Here is a 15,412-nt window from a genome sequence, read left to right on the forward strand (position 1 = left end):
AAATGACACAGTGGAGTTCTAATAATGTGCCATAACAGCCTTTGACTAAAGCCTGCTTTTACTAATGTATCCAAGATCAATCAATTCCATGTCGTAAACTAGGAACACGTTTTAGAAACAATTCTTAGGCGACGTTTGAATTTCTAGTCATCCTTCATTTAAGTTTATTAGACTTTGAGGGACCCTCTACAGCTGCTGTTTTAACTCCAGTGTAAGCATGCACATGCAGAGCTCTCTAATGATTCAGTTAATGAGAACAGTCCTTGTAGCAAAGAAGAAAATGACAAGGCAATGTATTTGGCAAGTATATTTTCTTCTTCCCATTCATATGTTTTAGCAGACACTGAACACTTTCAAGTACAATTGGACTCTTCAGGACTTTTCCAAGAGACATTCTGAAGACCCTTGTGTTGGTAGCATGCTCTTATTTGTTAATATGAGACTTCTCTATTGTATGTGGCTGCTTAGATGTCTGCCTTCCCCTCTTTGGAAAGTTAGGATGCAAGACCTTAACTCCCAGGTGGGCTTATGGTACTGATTTTGATGTAAACCAGGTGTGCTTACAACACTTTATTATTAGGAGTATAGCTGGTACAAGCAGTGGCTTATTTAGTGATGCTGGCATCCCCCAAGCAAACAGCAGGAATTGGTGTGGTCTGAAGCTGTTTGACGCTTCAACCTATTTTCAGCAAATCTAATGGTTTGGGCTGGAAGCCTGCGGCATCTGTTCCCATACAACAATGCAACTACACCAGGAAATCAAGCTGATGGATATGAATTGTGGAAAAGACTGCTGTGCAGCTGCTTGATGTTGCGCATTGAATGAGGCATATGGGATGCATTCATGTAAACACTGAAGGTACTGTAACAGGGGAGTCTGTTTTGCCACTTTGGAGTTTTCATACTGAAATGCAGAATGCAAGAAAGCACTAGGAAATGGAGTGTCAATATTTTGCAATACAGAAATATTATGAAATACTTGCAATTTGGGGGCAGGGGTGGGAAGGGATTTCCAGTCTTCTGTACAGCAAATGCTTAGTGTTTGCTGTGCTTCTGCAGCAGGTGGAACAGAACCAGTGAGGCGCGAACGATCCCCAACATGCATACAAACTCTGGATTTCTTCAGTGAAAGCATCCTTGGAAAGTTCAAAAGCTTAGGATATCTTCCCATTCAACTCCTGCAATATGCATATTGAAAAGGATTTTACAAAATGAGTCATCCTTTTATAATTGTGGTTAATCTTTTCTCAGTACCCACAGAGATCCTGTGAGTTCAGAAGTTGTCCTCCCTAAATAAAGGATTTTGTTTTTCATAATATTGATTAGTTCAGTTGCTTCCCAGAGAAGATGAGATCTGAATTTTAGTGAAAGCAAAATAGTGGATAAAGATTGTGAACTTGCTTTCCAGGGATTATGTGAATGCTTTTAAACAGATAATTGTCAGTATTCTCTGTGCATTTCTTTTGCAGTAGAAAGACATGCCTGAGTTTCTGGTGAGAGGTATGTTAACTGTGTGTTTTTTAGGGACAAATAGCTTGTTTTCCAGCTTTGGAAAGCTCTTTGATCTCTTGATTAAAAACTATGAATGCAACATTTATTTGGTGGTTTATTTGGGATTCTCAGGAGCGACTCTCTGCATTCTCTGACTTAGGGTGCTTGCCAAACTTCTTCCTTTTTCCCAAAGTCTGTCTTGTTTTTAGGAGGAGCCGAAAAAGGTTTGTTTCACATATGACCTGTTTTTGAATTTGGAGGGAAATCCACCAGTGAACCACCTTCGTTGTGAGAAGCTGACTTTCAACAACCCGACGAAGGAATTCAGACGCAAACTTATTAGGGCTGGAGGGGTAAGTGCCAGAGGAACTGGAGATCTGAAGACTTTCTGTTAAAAATTGTGTGATTTAGGTTTGTTCTGAGGTTTCTCCTCAAGAAACTGGCTGCTCTTGACTTGGACTGGGGCACGCTTCGTTGGGTTAGAAACTGGCTGGATAGCTGGGCCCAAAGAGTCGTGCTAAATGGAGTCAAGTCCAGTTGGAGGCCAGTCACTAGTGGCGTCCCCCAGGGCTCGGTGCTGGGGCCGGTCCTCTTTAATATCTTCATCAATGATCTGGACAAGGGCACTGAGTGCACCCTCAGTATGTTTGCAGATGACACCAAGCTAGGTGCGTGTGTCGATCTGCCCGAGGGTAGGAAGGCTCTGCAGGAGGATCTGGATAGGCTGCACCGATGGGCTGAGGTCAACTGCAAGAAGTTCAACAAGGCCAAGTGCCGGGTCCTGCACCTGGGGCGCAATAACCCCAAGCAGAGCTACAGGCTGGGAGATGAGTGGTTGGAGAGCTGCCAGGCAGAGAAGGACCTGGGAGTGATGGTGGACAGTCGGCTGAATATGAGCCAGCAGTGTGCTCAGGTGGCCAAGAAGGCCAACGGCATCCTGGCTTGTATCAGAAACAGTGTGACCAGCAGGGCTAGGGAGGTGATCGTCCCCCTGTACTCGGCTCTGGTGAGGCCGCACCTCGAGTACTGTGTTCAGTTTTGGGCCCCTCGCTACAAGAAGGACATCGAGGTGCTTGAGCGGGTCCAGAGAAGGGTGACAAAGCTGGTGAGGGGCCTGGAGAGCAAGTCCTATGAGGAGTGGCTGAGGGTGCTGGGCTTGTTCAGCCTGGAGAAGAGGAGGCTCAGGGGCGACCTTATCGCTCTCTACAGATACCTTAAAGGAGGCTGTAGCGAGGTGGGGTTTGGTCTGTTCTCCCACGTGCCTGGTGACAGGACGAGGGGGAATGGGCTTAAGTTGCGTCAGGGGAGTTTTAGGTTGGATCTTAGGAAGAACTTCTTTACCGAAAGGGTTGTTAGACATTGGAACAGGCTGCCCTTGGAAGTGGTGGAGTCACCATCCCTGGAAGTCTTTAAAAAACGTTTAGATGTAGAGCTAAGGGATATGGTTTAGTGGGGACTGTTAGTGTTAGGTCAGAGGTTGGACTCGACGATCTTGAGGTCTCTTCCAACCTAGAAATTCTGTGATTCTGTGATTCTTTTTACCTGCAACCAAGTAAGCTATAGTTTTCTATGTTCACTTAAAGACCTCTACCAGGTTTTATTTCTGGTTATGGAGCAGCACTAGAAGCAGAATGAATCATATGTGATCAGTGGTACTTTATTTTCAATTTGAATATCACTTCTAACATCCAAGCAGTAAAGCCACTCTGGAAATGGAGATCTGTGGGTGTTAGATGATGTCCATCAGGCACTCAGTTATTGTTGACCTTCCTAGTGTCATGAGCTCTATCTGTGTAGAAAAGGGAGAGGCTTCCAGTGTATTCCTTACTAATCTTTGTCACAGGAAGGATCAGCAGATAGTATTTGTTGGTCAGTAAATGTCCCCTAAACCTGGGTTTGGCTCCTTGTGGCCTAGCTAATTAAAAAGTAAGGAAAAGTGTTATAGAATTCAGAGTAAAAATGGGTGTGGGAGGAAAAAGCTGTATTCTTGAAGCCATGGTAAGGTTATGGGTTACTACATATAGTTGTATAAACTATTACTTCTGGGAAATTAATATGCAGTGATAGACTAAAGAATTTATCCTTAAGTAACTATCAGATGTAGGTCAATTAGTAAGGGCCGCGTAGTGCATAAAGTTTTTAACCAGAGGTTGTCATGATTCTGAGACACCCCATATATAGTAATGCATAATTCTGTTTTCTTTAAGGACTTTATTCAAAATGGTCTTGACTGCTGGCAAAACTTTCTTCCAAAAAACATTTCTAACCTGAACAAAAACAAAACAAAACAAAAAAAAACACGGTGAAGTTTGTCAATAATAAATCTCAAGTGTAGTAAGTATTCTAAGCAGATTTGTCCAGATTTTCCTCAGAATGCCAGTGCTTTTCTGTGTTGGGCATGAAGAAGGTGTTGCTTATTTTCAGCCATAGGATGGCTGGAAAATCATTTACACTCTAGGATTTTAATAGCTCATTATTGTGTTCCTTAAGTATTAAATTGTTTCAATGGTGAATCACATTTGGTGGAACTTTTCAATAGGGTTACTCTGACAGAATATACGGGAGGTAAGAAGGAAAGCTGTTTCATAGAAGTCAGCACTTCTTAAGATCTTGTCAAGGGAGATACCCAAGGGCTACTTTTTTCTTTTTTTTTTTTTTTCCTGAACAAGTGAAGTCTTGCTCATTCCTTCCAGATTTCCCTTGGTATCTGTTTGCAAAGTAAGAGCATTTGCAGCAGAACACAGGTTTTTGTCCAGAGCTCTGTTGCCTGCTGCTTTTACTCAGAATATTGGAGGTCCCTTTAGGAAAGGTACTTGATGCTGCATATTGCCTTTGAATTGTTGTGGTTTTCATGTTCAGTATTTCAGGAGTTTCCTTGAGACTGAGCATCTTAACTGGAATTGCCTAGGCAATAACTTTTATGGCCTTTAAGGTGGGGAAAAAATAATCTAAAAGATGAATTAGTGTGTTAACTGGGCAAGTGACTTAGTATAATCATGTGTTAATAGTATGTTCACCTTTTCTCATGCATAGTTTTTTCCCTCTCTGTTACTAGGTGATGGTAATGCCAGAAGGAGCAGAAACAGTTTCAAGACCAAGTCCCGATTATCCTATGTTACCCACAATACCACTTTCTGCCTTCTCTGACCCTAAGAAGAACAAACCATCCCACGGGTCAAAGGTCAGTGTAACCTGCTTTTTCATCATTTTGAGGTGAAGAAGTCTCTTACAACTCTATTAATAGGAGCTCGTTCTGGCTACTTCTAATTCTGAAAACTGTCCTTCTACTGTGTAGTTCAGTCTTTAGGAAGTCTACATTGGCCTCTTTTCCTGTGCCATTTTTTCCTAGTAAGACTGTCCATTTCCTAGTAAATACAAGGAGGTGGAGTTATCAGAGACAGAAATTGTCATCCTGTTTAAGCTTGAAATAAGAATTGTCAGTGTAAGAATTAGTTGTTCTTTTTTTTTTTTTCTCTTTTTAATCTTATTTTATACCAGAGTAATGCAGTGAAGACTGCTTTGGAAATTTGTACCTAAATATGTACCCACAGTTCCAAACCAGCTAATGTTGTGGAATTTATAATGTTAACTGCATCAATAATTTACTTGCCCTCTAAATTTAGGAAGCTTTTTCATGATTTGGCAAGCTTATCTACAAAGATCTTTTGAAAGAAAATTAAATGCCCAAGACTGAGAATTATTGGTGAACCGTATCTTCCTGCTGAACATGAAGATTTATCTGTAGTAGCAGATAAAGTTGTATCGAGTCCTCTCTGATTGTTTTGACTTGTCCTTAATGCTGAAGATGAATTGTGTAGATCTTTCACTGTTATGTAAAGCTGTGCTCTAATTCCTGTGGGATTTCAGTCTCTTAGCAGCAAGGCTAAGTAGAGAGTCAGCACTTCCTCTGTCTTTAGGACTACTTGGCATAGTGGTGGAAAAAGCATAAAATATGCTGCATTTGGTCAAGCTAGTGATTTCAAGATTTGATGTTTGCCTCAGCAGTATCTAGTTCTTGAGACTTCAGAAGAAGCTTAAGTTTTCTTTTTTACTTGTGTAATAAAGCTACTTTTCTGTAATTTTACATAGGAGAAGCAATCCATGGGCAATGCGCTTTGAAGCAGATTACATATTCTTTATCAGTCTGAACAGTCACAAATATTAATAGCAATCCATTTTATGGTGTAATACAATTCCAATACCCATTTTCTTCAAGGCTCTAAACACTTCGGGCACTTCAGTCATGTCTTCTGATGTTGACATGAAACAAAATAAGGATGCCATAACTATTAGTGGCTGATTTAATTTTGGTCAGGAATTAAGCATTAGAAAACAGAAGACAAAAGAGGAATAAAGGGCTCTGACACAAGCTCTGGTGAAAATTGCTGGTAGCTAAAGAGACAGTAAGTCACCTGCATCTCGTCCCCCAGATTGCCCTCAGAGGTGTGTGTGTGTTTGCATCTCAGCATGTCCAGTTCATACTCCAGTATCTGCTGTTTAAATCTGATTAAAGTTGATGAAATGCCTGCAAGTATCAGAGGCTCTGTCTCTCTTGCAGTTGTGGGGGGATTGAGTATTCTTAAATTGCCATGTAATTGACGTGGTGAATTTAAAGTTAGGCTGTGACCATAGCTTGTATTTGCTGTGGATGTGTTTAATGTAAAAAAGAAATTTGACTGTTTTTTCCTCAAACTTGGTGTGAAGTATGACTTTGTATAACAAACACTACCTGAATGGGTTTCCTCTTATCTGGCTTCAGATGTTAACCCTGCAGATTTAATCTGAATTAAATACGTAGCCTCCCTTTATAAGCCATGGGAAGGAACAGGTGTTTGTGAAACGTGTTTCTTCCTGTCCTAAGGTAGATGTTGAAGTGCATACTGTCAATTTCTGTCCATCGACTGTAGGGAAATCTAGATGACTGCCTTGGAGGTAGATGAGTACATTTTGCAATGGTGGGTGTAAGTCTACAAGAAACAAGGTGCTTCAGTGTGATATGAGTGTTTTTTTTTTCAATTCTGTGTAGAGTTTCAATTTCATACCTAGCTCGCATGTTTCTGTTACTAATACTTAGGATGCAAACAAGGAAAGCAGCAAGGCATCCAAGCCACACAAAGTAACCAAGGAGCACAGAGAGAGGCCAAGAAAAGACTCTGAGAGCAAAAACTCCTCCAAAGACCTTGAAAGAGAACAAAACAAGCCTTTGAAGGACTCCTCCAGAAAACCCACTGAGAACAAACTGCCTAAGGAGGAGAAAGCACCTCCAAAAGCTGCTTTCAAGGAACCAAAACTGGCCGTGAAGGAGACCAAACTGGAGAACACTTCTCCAAAGGGTGGGCCGCAGCCGGAATTAAAGTCTTCCAGCAAAAGGCCCTCCAATGTGGAGTCACCAAAGCCTAGTGCCAAAAAACAAAAAAAGAGTAGCTCCAAAGGGGTAAAAAATATTCTGGGAACATCTCCCAGAACCTCATCTTCCTCATATCCAGAGAAGAAACCAACTAAGGAGAAGATGAATGCCAAAGTGGAAAAGGTAAAATCTGAAAGTGAGGCCAAGGAGATCAAAAAGCCTGTGGAAATGGAGGAGTCAAATTCAGAAGATGAAACTTCTTTCAAGTCAGAGGTGAGTAGGGATTGGTCCTTTACCAGATTTTTAAAATCACGATGCTTAAATCCTTGCATGAAAAGACAGTCAGAATTATTCCCTCAGACAAGACCAAGAATCAGATTGGCACACACTCGTCTGGGCTGTATCTCAGACAAACTACTGTTTGAAAATCTGGTCATTATTAATCACTGCAGCTGCCCGGCTTACCTGGTTCAGATATGCAGTGCTGTGCAGGTTTATCTGCAAGCACGGTTATCTAAATGTTGGAGTTTAAGGTTATGGTATCTCGTTCATTCCCTACAACAACATTGATAGAGCAAGAGTATAATAAATGTATACAGACTTTCTACCTACTTATAATATAATGTTTTTGAACCTGGTCTTAATTCAGAAATCGAGTGAATAACTTTAGGGATTTTTTTCAGAAATATATAAATGTAAATAACTCTATTCCTGACAGCCTGTGAGAAATGTTATTGGCTAAGGCTCAAAATACAACCACATGCCATTAAATCTAAATAAATTGTGTTGTAAAACAAACCAAATTGTTATTCTACTACTATTTTTAAAAGCTGTCTAAATATCTTTTTCCTCTTTACAAGTAAGAACATTTCTCACCCTCTATCTTCTGAAAATTGTTTACCCAAAGAAGGCAAAAAAAGGAGTTGAAAGGCACAACCTAACCCAAACTGACTACTTTTCTTGCATATTTTGTTTACTCTAAAGAAGCTATATGTCTTCTAATAGGTTTCACAGGATAAGGTCACATGAGTTTTTGAACTGCTTACTACTGTCTGCTTTTAGAATGATTTGTTTTACTAGAGTGAATTTCCTAGGGACAGCTTGGATTACGATTTAATCAGCACCACAATACAGTAACTATTGATGTGTTTATTTCAGAAAGGGCTTTTGCAGAAGATTCCTAATAGAAGAGTTTATTAGGGAGATGCTAATTGAAGTTACTCTGCAAAGATTTTTCCAGACTGATTGAGCATGAAGCTTGTAGATTAAAAAGAACCAGCTCCTCTCCACTTTAAACCTTGTATCTGAAGTGCATCAGCCCCTCATCTCTGTACACCTCGCTACAAGCTTCTCTTTTCTGCTGCTCTCTAAGGCCTGAATGGCTTGTAGCTCCTTATTTCTTAGGTGTCTGTCCCTTGGGACTTGCCATGCAGCTGCAAGCTGATAGCATTGTTAAGACTGTGCTGTGAAACCACCAACTGTGGTTGTGGTTCCACGGTGTCTGCTGCAGGCCTGTCTTGCCCCCACCAAGCTTTGTATGCTTCTGTGTCCTCTCTTGCACCAGCTCTGGTGTCTGTTGGATGCCTTACAGAGCTATTTGAGTGCCTGCCCAGGAGGAGGATGGGAATACTCAGTGTGACGGAGGGGGAACTGTGGCAGCTTTCTGTCAGCTCAGCTTAGGTTTCTGTGGAATTTGAAGCTTAGGGATATAACTGCATAATGCATTGGCATCAGCAGAGAAGACAAAGTTCCTTTTCCATCCTGGGAGGGTCTTTCTGCTCCCAACACTGCAGTTTGCTACTCCATCGTTTGTATTGGTACAGCTGTTTGTGGCTCTGTGTGGTAAGCCACATCACTAAAGTGAATGAGCAGCTGGAGGTGGACCGGGGCCCGGAAACTCTTAAATCAGCTTTCCTGCTGAAGCCAACGTATTGTGCAACATGCTCTGAGGCTGCAGCACCACGATTGCTTTGAGTTGACATCTTTGCAGGCTGCTGTTGAAAGGAATAGTCTTGCTCTCATTTGCGCTGCTGGCATGAGAGCTCGTGTGACTTTGCAGTGGGCTGGAGGAGTTCCTCCTTCCATTTCAGCTCCTGCTGAAAGTTAGTTGTTCCTTTTTGTGTATTCTTTTTTCCATCAAGACCAGTTCCCTGATCTGGCCTCATGCTTGGCTGCCTAAACGCTAGTGCTGACAAAAGGGAGAGGCTGAGATGTGAGGGTTGGATCTCTTTTTTCCTTTGTTAGCGTACGCCTTTGTCATATCACAGTGACAGTAACGGCAGCCCAAGCATGCGGAGCCCGTCTAGCGGGATGCCTGCTAGCTGGTTGAAATAGCCAATACAGTCAATGGCAAAAGGAGAAGAGGGGGGGACTTTACAACTTCTGGCTTCTGCTTCTCAAGCCCCGTTAATTTTTTTTTAGGGAACACCTGCTAGATTATCAGGAATGAATTGATGGTAAGATGGAATCTGAGAAAGAAACAGGAGCTGTGCTCTCTCATCTTGAAAACATTGCCCTTTACTTTGCTGTAATTTTACTAGACAAACACACATGCTGCAGAGTGCAGCACGTGGATATTGGCGTTGCTAAATTATTCTGCTTTGCTACTGAATAATTTGCAAGGGTAATAATACCTATTTTTGACATCCTGCATCCACCCCTTTTCCTTTTGTAGGAGTTGAATAAATGCAACTCTAATCTTTAGTGATAAACTATAGGGGAGGGGGGCAGTATTGAGATGAAAATCCTGCAGCTTTCACCAATTAATGCCCAAAGCTGCAGACATGCCTCGTTACCTGTTGACAGTATTGCTCTTGCAGTATTAACGTCTTCTGTAACAAAGCTCGTTGATCAGTGGCAATGTGAGGTGTTTTTTATTTTTATTTTTCTAGCATCAGGATTCGATAGCAGAAGTAGTAGGTGCATTCTCAGGAGTCGAATTGAAATGCTACATTTCCAGGGAATTACTTAAAAACAAGCAAACAAAACTGTGCTGTTACAGTACAGCAAGAATCTTTAAACTAGGTTCCACTGAGAGAGTAAAAACCTGGGAGATGATTGTAAGTCACTCCTGCTGTCAGGGAGGAAATAGTTGATTTGCTTTCACTGCCACCTCGTGGCAGTGCGCTAAAGCATGCCAAAGCTGTGCAACAGCTGATCTTGTGTTCAAAAACTTACAGAGCACTAAATCTTGGCTTCTGGATGTCATTAGGAGCAGTAGTTTCTAACGTGCTTTTCTTTTTTTTTTTTTTTTTTACTCAAACACTTACTGCACACTACTGCCAGTAGAGCTGGTTTCACAAGAGTTTAGCTGGTTTTTGTTAGGTTTTCAGAAGAAACTGGAAACAGTCCAGTGGATCACTAACACCACTGTTGAATGAACTGTTTTGAGGGCATACTCAAAAGTTGGGATATCTTTAAATTTCGGAGTTAGATGAGTTCGGTAGGACAGGTATCTTTTCCACATCTAATGATGAGTAAGAAATGATCAGAGAATGTCGGTGGGTTAAAATATGTACAGGTTTGGAAAAAGCTAACTTTTTTAAAAGAAAGCATTGACAATTGTGCTGGGTTGCATGCCAGTCATCTTTTGCATTTCACATTAAGTTTTTTTTTTTTTTCACTTTGGCATTTTTCAGGTGCTATTTTTTTGTCACTGAGATTATTTGAAACTACTGGCATGAAGGATTTTGTTGGGACCTTTTGATGCTGCTACCCAAGTGTGCTGGGCTATGGCGCACTGAAGTTTTCACAAATGTCTTTATTTATCTTGCCTTTGTGTATTTGATGCAACTCTTAGAATTGCATTCAGTAATGTATGGTGTTTTAGAGTGCTCAGATGTTTCTGTCTTGCTGTGTTTTGTGCTCTGTGCTGATTCTCCGGATTAGAAGGGTTAAGATTTTTTCTTTTTTTTTTTTTCCCTTTTATGGGGGGTTAAGTCTGTCCAGTCCAGCCCTTCCAACTCCAGCTCCAGCTCCGACTCCAGCTCTGACTCTGATTTCGAGCCATCTCAGAACCACAGTCAAGGTGTGTTGCGAGAAATAAAATTTGTTAAAGTCTTCCTTGCATAATATTAAAAGGCTCATGAGAATTAGATCTTTTTCCCCAGTGCCATATACAAGGCTAATACACTTTCTTTTATGGAACTGTGTGCTGAAGCTGTGATGTTTCAGCAAGAAAAGTCAATAATGTCATAGTGTAGTTATGAACAAGTACGTTTCTGGTTTGGGCAATTAGTTTATGACTAGGGTATCTCTCTGGATTTGGATTTCTCCCTGTTGACTTTGGTTTCTGTCTCAGCTTATAAATGTGTGTGTTGCTGCCTGATCTTATAGCATCATCAGAATTTTTCCTCCAATGCCATATATGTTTTACTAAAAATTAGAGATGTGGCATTCATCATTTGGCTAGTACATAACAGGTTGTCTTTCTCTGATTTCTCCACTGATAATCCAAAGAGAGATACTGTAGCAATAATAAGTGATCTAACCCTAACAAGTGCAGTATTACTACAGATACGGTCTATTGAGTGACATTTAAAATAGTCCCCAAATACATGAAGAACATGTCCTTTTGTTTTCATTGCAGAAGAGAGTGGGAGGGTTATGGTGGAACAGAGTGCTTTACAGAAATCGGGATGTTTGTCAATTCTGCTTGAGTTTTGAGATAGAATGTGTTGTTTTGGCAACTTCTCTGTGCAAAGCAAAAATATCAAGGTATTCTTCCCAAAAAATCTTGATTGATCTTAAGGATAACTAATCCAATGTAGATCAGGGAGTTCAGATGGAGTTCTGCCATGTGTCCTAGACCAGTGCTGATCTGCTTTCTCCCCTCTGATCCTAGGCCCGCTGCGCTCCATGGTGGAAGATCTGCAGTCAGAGGAGTCGGATGATGATGACAGCTCCTCTGGAGAAGAGGCAGCAGTCAAAGCAAACCCAGTCAGCCGGGATTCCAGGTGGTACCAAATCACGAAGAAAGATGTTTGCTGTCTCTTTGCCCTCCATGTTTGTATTTTTGCATGCCCTCTGTTTGGAGGAATCAAAGTGACAGGGCTGTGCATTAGAGGAAGGCGGGAGAGAAGAAGCGAATGAGCAGATGTGTCAATGAAAGCAGCAGGGTGAGAACAGAATTGGATAAGGAGAGATCACTGGAGCTGAAAGAGAGGGAGCTACTGGAAAGTGGTGTGTGAGCTTGCAGGTGTTGGTGACTGAACCCCTTAAAATAATCACCTAATTGTCATCTTTAGATCTCTGGTGGGCTGAATGGTGTGTGACAGCTTTGATCTGCAGAGATTAGAGATGCGTTGTGGAAGCTGTCGGCATGTGTGCTCTTCTTGCTGTGTCTTCACTGATGGCGCATGCAGGCAGTTGGTTACTTGACTCCTATGGGACTTGGTTAACAGCTGTTTCCTGCTTTAGTCAATGGAAATAGTTGAATTTCATCCTTCTCCCCTCAGGAAACACTGATGCAGCCAAAATCTGGAGTCTTAGGCTGAATATTTGAAACCAAATGCTTGGCCTAGATAGCAGCTGCAAATTTTACGTAGGGCTTGTGTTCACCAAAAAAATCTGTTGCACTCTGTCATTATCAGCTAAACAGCAACTGAGAGATTTTAAAGAGTATTTTTTTTTTTTTTTTCACCTTTAAGGGGATAGGTAATAAATATTTTTTCAAACTCATCAAAAGTAGGATACCTTCATCTGTATGGCATGAGAATAAAGAGGAAATCTAGGTGATTTACGTAATGCTCTAGGTGATCCTACTCGGCAGGGGGGTTGGCCTAGATAATCTTGAGAGGTCCCTTCCAGCCTCAGCTGTTCTGCGATTCTGTGAAATCTCAAATGTCACGACATAGCAGAAACACTAAATAGATACATTTTTTGTTGCTTGGGTGCTCCATGGAGATGTTAACAAGCCTCTCTTGAGCAAATACTCTGTTTTGAATGTTTTTGAACCCACAAAAAGCAGTTGCCATTTGCAAAAATCAGGTGGTACTTGGTTATTCAAAGGGAATGTGAGTATGGGAGAGCTGAACTGCTAGCTGTAATGTGTAAACCAAAGCTGTCTCTTTTGCCTGCCCAGGAAATGGAAGATGGCAAAGGTGATGTCAGGTGTGGAAAAAGAAAATTCTTGGGAATTACAGATAGACTTTGTCTCACAGACAATTTGGTAGACTGTAATAAAGAACAGAAAGAGCGGGCATCATTTCTGCTTCACTTAGCTGTCAACCGAACTGCACACAGTTAGATACTTTTCCCATTGCCTGTTGACGCTAATTCTGTGCTCCTTGTTTTCCAGACTGAGCCTTAGTGACAGTGACAGTGATAACAGTGCGGACTCTTGCCTGCCAAGTCGAGAGCCGCCTCCTGGTCAGAAACTGCCTGCAGCAAATAATAAGGTATTGAATCTTATGTGCCCGTGCAAAATTGCTTTCCACCAGTGCTGGTTCCTGCATCATGTTCAATCCATGATGCTAGTTCTGGCTTGCACTGATGCTTCTCTATTTCACTTTCTTCATCAGAGAGGTAATTTCTCCTGATTCAGTGCTGTGTATCCAAACCATTAAGCCATCATTTTGTCTGAACTACTTTTGGTCCCTAATGTTGATTCGTTTTACCCTCAGGCGTCTGGAAGAAAAAGCCCAGAGTCTTGTAACAAGCCAGAAAAGATCCTGAAGAAGGGAACGTATGACAAGGTATGTGTGAGAATTTGCATATCATGGAACTGTTGGATGCTCGCTAACATTTCTGTGTATAAAATAATTTGAGCCAGCCTAGCATGTTCAGATTATTCTGCCTTGGCAGATTAATGGCTTGAGTATAATGAAAAACAGATGCTGAAAGGATAGACTGGAGAGTAACGCTAAAGAAATTGTGTATATTAGATAGACCCCCAGGTCTTTTCCATGTGCAAAATATTAAAATTGTTTTATGCTTGCCCTTTGAACCATTGATGTGGCCACTGCTGCAGTGGTGAGTGCTTCTTCATTAAAAGGCAGTTTTAATCTGTCTTTGATCTTACAAATTAAGGATTTTTTCAAGGCTCTGTTTTGCCTATAGTTGAAACCTTTGTTCAGTGAAACTCCTTTCTTTTCTTGCCTCCAGGGAGAGTCAAGCAGCGTATGTTCTCCTAAAGAATGTCTGACTTGCAAGCAAATAGTCAAATCCCAAGTTGTCCAGAAAGTTTCCCCCCCTGTGATTTTTCTCATAAAGCAATTAACTGGGAGCTTAATACTTCTTTCTAATCACAGAATCAATCTGTAGCTCTCATCCTTTCCTGTTTTAAGACATTTTCAACCCGATAACAGATCACAGGTTAATTGCTTAATGTTAGGTTTAAGTGTGATCTTGAAGATACTTGCATCTGAGTTTCCTGCTGGCTACAAAATTTTCTGCCGCTGAATACCGTTAAACATAGCTGAGAGGGCTTATCTGAGAAGAGGTTTGTAGGAAATGGTACCTTTTATTAGACTTCTTAATACAGATAGAATGGGACACTTGAGAGCCATTGAAGAGAGAGAATGCCTGAAATTATCACCAGTTTTTACAACTGTCAGTGTTTTTATAAAAGATATTAGCTTTTCCAGAATGTATAGCATTCAATACTATTTAGGTGTTTGGGGAAAAATGCTTTTTTCTGTGTGCTAAGGAGGACATATATTTTTTTCGCTATATTTTTTTTGCCTTGGTACAATTACATAAATGAGTTCAGCTTTGCTGATACGAACATGAACAACTCTGGGACAGCTTTAGAGATTAAGAGTCTATCCCCTGTGAGCAATAGTGTGCCAGGAACTTGCCTTGTTGGCTGCTTAAATTAAAAAACAAAACCACTGACACAAAAACAACCAAACAACCCCGTGTATATGAACAATTAAAATGATACTGAGCTTGTAAACAATCCTGCAGTTCCCACTGTGGGGTGTGTGTGTAAAACTAACTGGGAACAGAGCACTCAAATATTTTTTTTTTTTCTTACCTAAACACAAATAGGTGCTCAGATTGCTAGGGTGTTGATCACGGAGCATTGGTGCAGGTGTCTTCAGGTAATGGGTAGTTATTAGTACAGCCTGCTGATGAAGAACTTGCTCTGAAGTTGACCTAGCTGAAGGATTTCACCTTGTTGAGGTCCTCTAAGCTCAAAGTTTTTGGCAGTGCCTTATAGCTGGTTACAGGTGAGCTCAAAGGTTCTGATCATGTCTTAAAGCTGGAGGCAGGTGCTTATTTATTGGTGTCATTTAATAGCCTAGTTGATGGTATTCAGACCATCTGTATTTCCATGAAGTCTGTAGTCTCCCAATACTTGAGAGAGGAGGCAATAAAAAAAAGGGGGGGGGGGAGGTAAAATTGAGAATAAGAACATCTGTGAAAGGGCCTTGTGTTCCTCTGACCCTTGCTAGGAAAGTCACTTTGGCAGCCATACAGACATGCCATGTATGTCACTGTTCCTGTTCATGCCTCCCTTACAGGCCTACACCGATGAATTAGTGGAGCTTCACAGGCGACTAATGGCACTACGAGAGCGCAACGTGCTACAGCAGGTAGAGATCATTTGTCAGCTTTCTGGCAGGCCGT

At 41.3% G+C, this 15,412-nt stretch overlaps 1 protein-coding gene across 2 annotated transcripts in view; it reads left to right on the top strand.

The window, feature by feature from the left end:
- The window catches only part of MLLT1 (MLLT1 super elongation complex subunit), a 34,002-nt gene that overhangs the window by 13,711 nt on the left and 4,879 nt on the right, over positions 1-15,412 (top strand). The window contains exons 4-11 of one of the 2 annotated variants that reach the window (XM_072029350.1): positions 1,701-1,844; positions 4,547-4,672; positions 6,566-7,110; positions 10,768-10,865; positions 11,682-11,793; positions 13,137-13,236; positions 13,462-13,533; positions 15,307-15,378. In XM_072029350.1, the coding sequence (XP_071885451.1) occupies positions 1,701-1,844; positions 4,547-4,672; positions 6,566-7,110; positions 10,768-10,865; positions 11,682-11,793; positions 13,137-13,236; positions 13,462-13,533; positions 15,307-15,378 (1,269 nt within the window). Of the gene's footprint in view, positions 1-1,700; positions 1,845-4,546; positions 4,673-6,565; positions 7,112-10,767; positions 10,866-11,681; positions 11,794-13,136; positions 13,237-13,461; positions 13,534-15,306; positions 15,379-15,412 lie in introns of both variants that reach the window. The other variant, XM_038169134.2, reaches the window with a different exon arrangement.

The sequence above is a fragment of the Anas platyrhynchos genome, chromosome 29 (genome assembly GCF_047663525.1).
Source record: "Anas platyrhynchos isolate ZD024472 breed Pekin duck chromosome 29, IASCAAS_PekinDuck_T2T, whole genome shotgun sequence".
Classification (NCBI taxonomy): Eukaryota; Metazoa; Chordata; class Aves; order Anseriformes; family Anatidae; genus Anas; species Anas platyrhynchos.